The 11,839-nt window shown below is 40.7% G+C and overlaps 1 protein-coding gene across 1 annotated transcript; it reads left to right on the top strand.

Moving 5' to 3' along the window:
- Positions 1 to 219: 219 nt before the first annotated feature.
- LOC102796261 (guanine nucleotide-binding protein subunit alpha-13) lies at positions 220 to 11,770 on the top strand. Its single transcript, XM_006790957.3, has 5 exons — positions 220 to 610; positions 1,655 to 1,881; positions 5,839 to 5,889; positions 7,906 to 8,106; positions 9,544 to 11,770. Exons 1-5 carry the CDS (start codon positions 220 to 222, stop codon positions 9,913 to 9,915), a joined length of 1,242 nt encoding a protein of 413 aa, XP_006791020.3. The 3' UTR covers positions 9,916 to 11,770.
- Positions 11,771 to 11,839: the final 69 nt, after the last annotated feature.

The raw sequence follows: 11,839 nt of genomic DNA, 5'->3' as shown, positions 1-11,839 counted from the left end.
TTTAGTTTAATTATAGCCGTCAACGCCTATTAATTATTTTTATAGTGTATCATGCAACTAGACCTCTAAAACTTGAAAATGTATTCGCGTGTAAATTTCAGTATGCTGCTTATAAAGTTATTTTTGTGTGTTTCCATTCAAACGTAGCTACGGACAATATTACGTGTTTATGTGAGGCATATCCGCGTAAATAGCACAGTAGGCTGTGCCTTAAGATTGATGGTAAACAGTCAGCAGCGGTACTTCCTGAGTTTAGGGAAGGGGCTTGGTCCCGTGCCTGCGCCCGAGAACGCGCATCAAATTAGCATCGATGAAGTTTGTGCGAACATGGCGGATTTCCTGCCGACCAGGTCCGTGTTAAAAGTTTGTCTACCCGTCTGCCTGCTTAACAGCGGCGAGGTGGAACAGCTGAGAAAGTCCAAAGAGATCGACAGATGTCTCTCCAAGGAGAAAACGTATGTAAAACGGTTGGTGAAGATCCTTCTCCTCGGCGCTGGCGAGAGCGGCAAGTCGACTTTCCTCAAACAAATGCGGATCATCCACGGCCAGGACTTCGACCAGCACGCCCGAGAGGAGTTCAGAGCAACGATTTACAGCAATGTTATCAAAGGTAACCTCGCTACCGAGGGCTGGAAACTTAAAGGGCGTGAAAATCGCCCTTTTTACTCGGTTAAAAGGCACTGGAAAGTTTCCACATCTGTTTAGCAGCGCTGGGCTGGGTGAGAGGACACATAAACAGTCTACATCTGCTCTCGGCACACCCATAGGAGCCTCGTTTGTCCTATAAGCTTAACTTTTCTAGGGGTTTAGCATAGCTATACCAAATACAGCGAATCAAGTTTTTTGTGATATCTTTAACCAACACAACTCGCGGTTTTAAATCAGCTACAGGCAAGTTTTGTTGCTCAATAACTAAGCTCGGGATGAAGCTAATGGAGGGCAACCCGCCAGTGTAGTGTGCTGTAAGGTGTTCCTCTTTGTCCACGGACTGAATGAAAGAGAAATCTTCACGTTGGTGTTGTCTACGTTAAACAAAATCGTCTGTAAATACCGACAAGGCTCAAGCGTCGCTTTTTAATAGTCACGAAATTGTATATAACCCGACAGTTATTTCGGACATTTTCAAAGTAAGGTGTTGGTGTGACCAGCACATCCTGTACATTTTTTTTAATGAATAAACAGTCAGTTTGAAATAAACGTAAATAATAGCTGTGAATACAGGGATTTCCCCGGCTTATAATGTGGCTTTTGAAGCACATTTTCTTCTTATTTCTGGTCATTATATCAGCAAAATGTGCTTTATTCTTGAGTGAATGAAAGTTCAGTTAAAGAAAAAATGGGTAGAGTGATGGTTAGCACAAGGTGGTGATTTTTTTTTTTTCCATTGAGGGGAGGCTAAGACCTCTGTGGTGGAAATTTTGTGTAAGCAGGAAAAACCCTGAAATCTGTCTAGTAACAGGGTTATGTTAATCATGTGCTACCTTAAAATCAACTCTACTTTTTCTTGCCCTATCATCATTTTTTTGTATTTTATTTTATTTTTTTTAGACACAGCAGGCCTCCAAAGGACACAGGTGTTGGGTTACTTTTGTTTCACCTGCCCTTCTCACTACCCTTTTCCACTATTAAGTTGCCATCTGACTTCCTTTTCCAGGTATACGTGTGCTGGTGGACGCCCGTGAGAAGCTGCACATCCCGTGGGGTGATGAAGACAACCAGCCGCACGGCGACAACCTGATGGCGTTCGACACCCGCTCAGCCAAGATGACCAGTGGGCAGCTTGAGACATCGGTTTTCCTGGAGTACCTGTCCGCCATTAAGGCCCTGTGGGCAGACTCGGGCATACAGAACGCCTACGATAGGCGCAGGGAGTTTCAGCTGGTGGGTTAGAGCGTACACACACACACACACACACACACACACACACACACACACACACATGCTGAAATGGCATAACTGACAGATAATGGTGGCCTAGTTTTGTCTGATAAAACGTTCTCAATCTCAGCTCTCTATCACCAGGTGCAATAAGGGTTTTCTGGTGTTTCTGAATGGGTTTTTCCAAAAAGTCATATTGATGAAAATGGCAGTGAAAACAGAAAGTGAAACTGACTTTTCAATTCATCCTCCCTTTCCTCTCTCCCTGCATCTAATTCTTTAGTCTCTGGTGCACTCTCTGTGCCGAGTGGTCAGACATGTGATTCAATAGGCTTCCTGTTTACACCTCTCCCAGCTGCGTATATCTTTTGGCTGTCAGTGTGCACGTCTTAACTCTGTGACGTTTACCCCAGAAGAGCAGATGTGGTCGGGAGTGCGTTCACATGTCCTTTCTGGGCTGTTGATATGCTCTTATTTTATCTTTTATTACCGTTGCTTTAGGCTTCTTTTTAAAAATGACCAGCTGTCAGGGATTTTCCTGACTCAAAATAAGCCCCTTTTTCCCATGAGTGTGGCTTTACAGTTAAGGCACTGATTACTTTACCTGATTTGACAGAAATCTGTGTATACTGGCTATTTAATAAGCCAAAAAAATGCCAACTTTATCCAAGTAAATAATCCCCAATTAAGAAAACAGTGTGTTTATCAAAAGGCTGGTGATTTTCCTGTGGCTCTTCCCAAAATGTTGTCTATATAGGAATAACCCTGGTTGTCCTGCCTTCATGTGACAAACTTAAACACTTCAGCAGTTAAGGGGCCCCCAACTGAGGACAGAATAAGGGCTGCGCTTCTCCAAGTGGCTTTCAGTAATGAAAAGCAGAAAATTACAATTTGCTAGTGGGTTGCATAAAACCAAACTTTCGTCAATGGCGTTTTGTTGCTGTGGCACACACACACTCAGCTTGTTGGTGCAAACCTTTCCAGACAGACAAGGGGAATAAGTGTGATCAGAGCAGGAATGTTGATCTGTAGTTAAACAGCTTTATGCTTACAAACAGATCCCTGGCTCTCCCACTCAGCGTTATTTGCACACAAACACTAAGAGTGTCGCACACCTCTAGTTACACAAGGTCACACACACACACTAACGTGCATAACCTATCTGTGTAAGAGTGTAAGTATTTTATTCATGTATTCATTTTGCAAATTGTCAAGTTCCTTTATTCCACCCGCCCACCCCCGAAATCTTCAAAAGCGTTAATTATCACGGAAAACATCGCACCTTTTAGACTTTTGTAGCTGGAGCTGTGCATTTAATAATGGAAGTGAGCTGTCACTCGGACTGATCATTCATATAAACACAAATGTGACTCATTCGGTGACAGTAGTAAACGGAACAATGTAAGCAGCCTGCTATGGAAACAGCCTGTAACTGAAGAGCGGCAGGATCGCTAAAAGCCTGACTAGCTGTTCAGTTACTGGACGCTAGGTGTTGGTATCACAGAATCACTGTAGCCTAAGTGTGCTGCGAGGCGATCATCTGCGATACATCACAATATCTGTGAAAACGAAACAAGTAAAAACGCCCACGAAAAAGCAGGAGTCATACATTTATATTCTCCACTGTGGCATTAGGATATATGTATCATCATTATCAGTTCACTTCAGAGCTTTATGTATCTTATAATGGACCGTGTGGGGATGACTAGCTATGTAAGTACATATAGATATGGCAGTGAGTCTGTGTGAACTTGCTTAACACAGGTTATAAGCACTGCGGCAGCTGAAAGTGGTGAGGGAATCTGGGTGAAATCGCCTACATGTGTTGATAAAGATATTGATACTACAGATGGAAGCCATACAAAATATATTGTCCCATCCTTATTTGACATGTGCACATGTTTACAGATTAAAGCTCTTTGAATTTTGGCGGATTGGTTGAATAAACCAAATAGTTGGTCACCTGTCACTTCGTCCCACTCTGGAAAATGAGGTGACATTTTATAGACTAAACAATTGATCAGAAATAGCTTTGAGCCTTTATTTGTTGTGTAATATCAGTGGAGGGTCAATGGAACACAGACACAGGGCTACACACACACACACACACACAATTACATATTACTGTACAGCCAAGACAGTTCGTTTATAAAACAGATAACATTTTTAATTCATATGTGACAATTAACTCATTGTTCTAGGGTACAAAGTGAAACAGTATTTGACTTTAATTAGGAAAAAAAGCATTATTTTAGGGTCAAAAAAGTCTCTGTATACGTATTAAAAAAATGTTTGTACAGAACAGTGTAGTTTCTGTCAAATGTCCATCTTTTATAAAACCAACCACACATCTTGAAAAGTGTTTGGGATGTTTTGGGTTCTTTTTGCCTTTTCTCTTATATTAAAATAAACTTATTATTAGTTATTGTTAGAGGTCTTGAAATGAAACTGAATATCAATTGCAAGCTTACAGTGTACAAAACCTTAATATTAAGTTTTAATGGTGAGTACACTGTAAACCCTGAGGGCAAAAGTAATTCTGTTGGGAGCTGTTAAAATTTTTTTCCTTCTCTAAGAAGAGATTTGTGTCATTTCCAGCAGATTACCCAGAATCCCCTCGTGTTGACCGTGCCCCATTTAAGCATTTGTATCACAAATCGCACGTGCCTTCAGGCTTGGTTGTAATTATCATGTTTAAAAAAGCACACACACACACACGTAGCGCTGTGAGTATGCACATGGCTTCTCTCACTTCCTGCAGTGCAGACGTCGGCGTTGCTCATTACAGTAGTCTTAATCTTTTCATCGGAGACTCTGAGATTCATAGTATTAGAATTATTTAGTCACATCTTCCTTTAATGTAAGTGTCGGTTCAGATGACATATTGCTGAGTTTCAGTTTTGCTTCTGCAGGCGTTGTCATGCCTCAGCAGGGAGAGCGCAGAGTGATTGCGCTTCTTGTTTCTCTTCTCCTTTTTAAAAAAAAAAAAAAACGGGGGAAAAAATCTGACTTGATTTTTGATTATTTCAAAACCAACCAAACCCTTCTTAGTTATGAGCTCCTTTTACTCGGGCGGAGTCGGATGTGAAATTAGAAAAGTAGCTTTTTCTTCATTTAACTCTAGTAGAGCGCCACACCATTGGGCTCCTCCCTTGGGTAATCCTAGCCATGCACATACACACACACAGACATGCGCACACACAATCACAGGTTTTTCAGGTCAGGTTAGTTTTTTTTTTTTTCTTTTTTCTTCACTAAAGATCAAAAGGTGACAAGAAGAAGAAGCTGGGCTGGGTAATGCTGGTACATGGTGGTAAGAGAGAAATACAACCCGATCGCTGCAACTGGGAACATTTAAATGCCTATCGTGTCATTAATGCAAAAGACATGCAAAAAACAAAACAAAAATCCCCTGTGCAAGTGTAGTGCGTTGCAGTAGAGGCGCTGCAGGTCACAGGAAAGACGATGGGTTAAATCTGTTTTTCTTTTTGCACACGGTGTTTTGGTTTATGTCGAGTGCAGGACCCGCACCAGCTCACAGATAAAGGAATGCATCTCAGTCCTTGCAGCCCCGTGTCTGGTCTTGCACTGCCTGCACAAAAGCAGTGTCGAAAAAGTCTTGGGAAAAAACTCATATAAAACACTTCTAACCACGCACACACACACTTCTGAATACATCAAAGACACACTTAGAAACACGTGTCACAGTCTTACTAAATAATGCGCATCCTGCCTCAGTACCTCAGAACAGACTCTGCTCTGGGGCGGACACGGGAGAAAGAAAAAAGTCAGGTTACCTCTGTCTGTGTGGCAGCAAAACACTCTCCCCACTAGTATCTCGGCGTCTTTTCCACTTGCAAACATATTGCTGCAAAATGTTTTCTGCTGATTGTGGTAAAAATGACAGAACCGAATTAATTGTGTAGAATTAACAGAAATTCCTCTTCTGTCCTGTCGCAGGGTGAGTCAGTGAAGTATTTCTTGGATAATCTGGATAAGCTCGGCGAGCCGGTAAGTTGTTTCTGCTTGTACTCTTTGTGATAATCAGACTTGTGCATGTTATAGGTAATACTGCAACATGTCCAGACAATTAAAGATTACCTTAGAAATTACTAAGGCGGTTGTTTGCCGCAGATAATGCTGTCATTTTGTGAAAGAAGCTCCTTATATTTAATTAAGCTCAATTTTTTTCAGGTGTTTAAAAGTTTAGTTTAAAAAAAACATCAAGATGAACACAGTGAGCGAGTTCAAACAGTTTATAAACCCTTAATATTAAGTCTAAAGTCCAAAACTTGAGGGCGTTATTGAGAGTAAATCAGGGTTTTTCCTTTATTAACATGAGAGATATTTTAACCGCTCCCAACTGAGTTTTAACAATACTTCCTTTTTTCTGACATCAGCATGCTGGAAGTTGAATTGTTTTTCAGATTTCTGTGCATCATAAACACATCCTTTTTACACTGAGGACATTAAGTGTTTATACTTGTACTATTATTTACAAACACACATCCGTATGCTAACATCTACAATCTTACTGTCTTCATGAGGTTTGTATGCGTATGTTTGTTTTGTAAATTTAATTACACTTTTATTACCAAGGTTGTGCTTACAGGTGGTGTAAGCACAAAGGCTGCTGTATTCTTTTAGATGCGTCTTTCATGTTGTGCTCTTCAATACAGCCACCTTTAGTATGAACTCGATACATAAAGTGCAGCCTTTTCTGCTCATTTCCAGCACCACTCTACTAGAGTAGCTTTGCATGATTCATATTAAAAATAATCCTTATACTGTGCTCACTCAGATCTGTATGTCTGGGATGACAAGATTAAGGAGGTGTCACATCTTGGTGATGTCAACCAGAGCTAGGAGAAGAAAAAAATGCCACGCCATTGTCATGTTTACTGCAAGCTTCCATCATATCAGTTTACATATCACAGAAAATGGACAGAGGCTTAGCAGGTTCACCTTATATGTGTTTGAATGAATATAATGTTGCACGCACACACATCCTCATAGCTTTTGTAAATGCTATGAAGCTAAAAAGCTAGTTTTGTTTCTGTGGGTGTGTGTATGTTAACTTCACTCCTGTGGCTGACCTCAGGCTTTTTTTTGTTTATTATAGAAATACACGCACACACAGTTGCAAACCACAGTGTTCTCATTACAAATGAGCACATTTTGAATGGGCGCTACTAACATGAATGAAATCCCCCCTAAATGTATAATCAAACTCATAATGACTGTTTTCATAATGGAGTTAATGTTTTTTCTTTCATCACCATTTTACAAACAGCATCCATTTGTGGTTGTTTGTGTTTAGTTTATGAACATAATATTCATTTCAACTCTTTGTGCTGTCAATTGTAGCTGTGCTAGTTTCTCTCCTCCCTGTTTCACTCTGTGTATGTTTATTTGGTAAGACATGTTTAAAATGCTCAAGTTATTTTTTTTAAACAGGACACACCTAGCCTGCATCTGGAGCCGTCCCCTCTATTAAGAACCTGTTAAAGCCAGTTTAACAATGATTACAAAGATGATTGGCTTGTATACAGAGCCTTTACCCGAGCTTCCTGGTGATTTTCAGTTGAAATATCCACCTTTAGATTCAGCTCCTCCACAGAGCCACAGAGGTTACAGCAGAAGCAGATGTTAAACGTATTATGTCAAACCTTTACTTTCATTTTCTACAAAATGCCGACCTTCCCATCGATTGCTTTCTGTGGGAAATCCCCATATTTGTGAATATTTACAGAACCATGTTTGTGTAGTCTTAAACTCTGCTGTGATTTCCTCAGACCTCATAAATGTGTCATTTCCAGTCGTGCTTTTGCAGGACTCAAAGTTAGAGCTGAAGAATAAAACACATTTCTAGTATTTACAGATGAATTGGCTGCTAGTTTGAACTTTATTATGTGTCTGGTGTTTCTTCTTCAGTCTGCAAATAAATCAAACGGTTAGGTGGAAATGAGGACAAATAGTATTTTTGTCTCAGTAATTAAAAGTTTGTCTTTCTGCCTCTCCTGCTAGGATTATCTTCCCACTCAACAGGACATCCTGCTGGCTCGTAAACCCACTAAGGGCATCCATGAGTATGACTTTGAGATCAAGAATGTTCCCTTCAAGATGGTGGACGTGGGAGGGCAGCGATCCGAGCGGAGACGCTGGTTTGAGTGTTTCGACTCAGTCACCTCGATCCTCTTCCTCGTCTCCTCCTCCGAATATGACCAGGTAAAAAAATTAAAGTAAACACCGCTGCTGCATCAGATGCAGAAAGAAACCATGGCATCTCATTTCCTGCCACTCACGGGCAAGCACGCTCATTACAGATAGGATGATAAGAAGCACATTAACCAGTTTGTTCTTGACAATAATGTGTGGTAACTTTTGATAACGTTTCATTGATGCTTCTGCATGTGCAGCTGCAAGACTTTCCTTAAGACGAATTAATCATTTGAGTTTCTAACTAAAGCTCTGATTTGACCACCACTTAGATGTGCAAGTGACAACTTTGGTTCATTTATTTGCTAGTCATGCTGTATTTATTTACCATGTTTCCCCTTCCGTCTTCAGTATTCTAGCGATAGGCTGATGTGAATCCCCAAAATGTGACTGATATGTTTAAATGGGCACCAACAGCATGAATCGGTCTGTTCTTCATCACATTTACAAGGCTCAGTTCGGGGGGTTGTGGTTTGGTACTTTTTCAGAGCGGTGGGAAAACAGTGAGAAGACTTGCAAGACAACATTTTACAAGTACACATTAAATTGTGATGGATTGAAGTATTTGCACAAACGAGAGGCTGAAATGTCCAGCAGAAACTTCATTCGAAACTCAGAGCAGATGTAAGGATATTGCTTTGCTGCTAACTTTACACAAACTGAAATTATCTCAAGCATTAATGGAGCCAACTAACTTCTGATTGGTTGTCCCTCATATACAAAAGGCTTGAATGTCAGGCAGGTATGGCTTCTTTGACAGAACCATTTAGAAGATTTTTCACATGAAAAGACAAAAGATTAGGAAAACACCTGTCTGAAACTGAGTGTTTACAGCAGTCTGAAGCCGGATTTCTTGACAATATTTAATAATTAATATGAGTGAGTTTAATGAGTGTCCACCATTATAACAGTATATAAATGGCTGAAAATAAGGAAAAGAATGGGTCCCCTTTAAGGATTCCAATGGCGTTGCTTTCTTAATGGTTGAATGTGGAATCAAGCTGCTTGAAAGCAGAATTATTTGCCTCTGATCGAACCATCTCAAGTGTTTTGCCATCATAAATATTTTTTCTGGGACTTAACCAACTTCATTTTAGCTATGCTGGCCCCTAGTTTTTAATTCAAATCCCTCACTGTTTTCCTCATTTTGTTGTAACTGACTCAAAAAACAAGCTCTTGTTTGATTTGCCCAGTGCAACATACCAACTGTTGTTGTAAGAGCCATGTAATAGCAGGCTACACCAAATAGCCTAGTTTTGGGGGGTTTTCTCGTGTTTTTTTATTTTTTTTTTTAAAACCTAACGCAATCCAAATTGACTTTGGTTAATAGGTAATGCTATTAAAAGGAAGCTTATGAATACCTGACAGGATGTAACATGTACAGGTTAAAGGATTTACACCATCCGTACTGGCAGTAGTATTTAATTCTTCCGTCATCTGTTACAGGTGCTGATGGAGGACAGGCAGACCAACCGGCTCCGTGAATCGCTCGACATCTTCGAGACCATCGTCAACAACCGTGTCTTCAACAACGTTTCGATCATCCTATTCCTCAACAAGACGGATCTGCTGGAGGAGAAAGTGAAAAACGTTCCCCTCAAGGACTACTTTCCCGAGTACAACGGACCGGAGCACAGCCTGCCGGACGTCCAGGCGTTCATGGTGGACTGCTTCCGGGCCAAGAGGCGCGACTGTACTCAGAAGCCCCTGTACCACCACTTCACCACCGCCATCAACACGGAGAACATCAGGCTGGTGTTTCGGGACGTCAAGGACACCATCCTGCACGACAACCTCAAACAGCTCATGCTCCAATGACCTCTGACAACCTGTGGAAATGGAGGACCTGAACAGGGACAGACCACCCCCTCGCTCATGAAGAGGACTTGGGAGAGAGAGCAGCATCAGAAGAATCCGATGAGACGTCAGCATTCTTCTTCAGACATTTTATATTAGTTTATACTCTCCTCTTTGAAGAGTTGGCCCTGTTGTAAGTTCAGGATTTGTTTGAGGAACGAGTAAGCCGTGCACGCCGTGGTAATATAAATGGAGAAGAAGCCTCGTTTGGATCTTGGATGACATCTGAAACCTGCTGCTTCACCTCCTCTGTCCTGAGCTCTGCATTCACAGCACGAGTTACTGGGGCTTTTTTCTCTCAAGGTGTCATTGCTGGCGCCAGCAAAAGGTTTTCCAAAATGAGACGCACGGCTTCCAAACAAACGCAGGAATTAATCTAAGTAGTGTTTAATTACCAATACTGTGTGTGAGAGTTGATTTGCCGAGCACTGAAGTCATCTAGTCCAAATTTACTGTTACGTCTGTTGAAAGTTGTTGCTAAGTCATTTTAGTCACATTTGGCAGTCATCAGCTTTTCTTTTTTTTTTTCCATTTCAGATCAGCAGGTTTAACGCCCGCGATCAGAAGTGAAGACGTAGTAGAATTACAGTTAAAGATTTGAGGAGTGAACTGGCTCCAGCACTGGCACCTTGTTTTGCAGAAAACTGCTTGACAAGGGCACAACCACAACAGACTGAACCTTTTATTTCCTTTGATATAATTTCTTAAGACTTAATCACTATTTAAATGTTGCTTTATTATTAAATCTTTAATCAGATAATTAAGATGCCAGTTTCCGTATAAATTGTCCCTTATTTCTGGGTGTTCAGAGGGTAAAAAGATTACCTTCTTAGGCAGGTGTGCCACTTAGTGAACATGCAGTCCACTGTTTTCTCAGGGTTGAATCAAAACCGGTGTCGATGCTGATGTAATTGTTGATGAGCTAACTGAATATTCTGATTCTGATTATTATTATTTTTTATTTTTATTTTTTAATTCTGAGTGGTGCGACTCAGCCAGGCCTCCCTGCCGTTAGCCGGGTGGTGTTTAGCACCGTATCCTCCTGGCTTTGACCACTGACATTGACCCAGAACCCCCAGCTCCTCCCTTTCTTTGTTTCCATCTGTGATTAGATGCCTTGTTAAAGGGACAGTCCTCCCCTGTTTGCCTGAATCATGAATGTGTGTTAATAAATGTACAGAGATTTGCTCTAGATTGCTTGAATATACTATAACCAATATTAATGTGGTAAGATATAACCCATCATGTGAGAATATCTGTGTTGGCACTGACTCCAGGCATCTCTGAAAACCCCTTGAACATTGTTTTCCCTTGTGTTGTTTAGATTTCCCTCAAAACTACATTTTGAATTATATGTGACCAAAAAAAAAAAAAAACGACAAACAAAAAGACAAAAGCTTGAATACTTTTGTTGGTGACCGTATTCTGGTCTGGGCCAATCTTTGTTAGAGCACCATTTCCAGGCACTGTTAAAATCTCTGCTTCTCTGCCAAAAAATCACCCTGTGCTTTTTCAGGACTGTGAAAAATGCAGCTTGTGAGAGTTTCACTTTGCTTCCAGCCCTGGCTTTGTAAATACTGTAATCTGTTGCCATGTAAATAATATCCAGGTTTATCTCCTATATGTAAATGGTTGTAGAAATGGCTGACTTTTTCCCATCCCGATTTTTTTGCTTTTTCAAATCACAGCTTTTCCAATGAAGTTGACTTTTTGATGTAGTGTATTTGTTTTCCATCACAGCTTGTTTTTGAAATTCTTGCTTGTGTTGTGTCTCATGCCAGTCTAACCTTCTCAATAAAATCCACTTTTCTACTTATGTCTTGCTCTCTTGATATGTTTGCTTTTTTGAATAATTTGGTTCATTGTGAATCGTGAGGTGCCATTT

This window comes from Neolamprologus brichardi, chromosome 8 (assembly GCF_056152115.1).
Source record: "Neolamprologus brichardi isolate AB-2024 chromosome 8, ASM5615211v1, whole genome shotgun sequence".
In the NCBI taxonomy this organism is placed as follows: domain Eukaryota; kingdom Metazoa; phylum Chordata; class Actinopteri; order Cichliformes; family Cichlidae; genus Neolamprologus; species Neolamprologus brichardi.
This window is presented reverse-complemented; position numbering and strand designations above follow the sequence as displayed.

What these genes read in the sequence shown, in the direction of transcription:
- LOC102796261 (XM_006790957.3), top strand. Translation starts at nt 220, where the DNA reads ATGGTAAACAGTCAGCAGCGGTACTTCCTGAGTTTAGGGAAGGGGCTT. An exon ending in GGCGCAGGGAGTTTCAGCTG is followed by an intron (nt 1,882 to 5,838) that starts GTGGGTTAGAGC and finishes GTCCTGTCGCAG; the next exon opens with GGTGAGTCAGTGAAGTATTT. An exon ending in CCTCCTCCGAATATGACCAG is followed by an intron (nt 8,107 to 9,543) that starts GTAAAAAAATTA and finishes CATCTGTTACAG; the next exon opens with GTGCTGATGGAGGACAGGCA.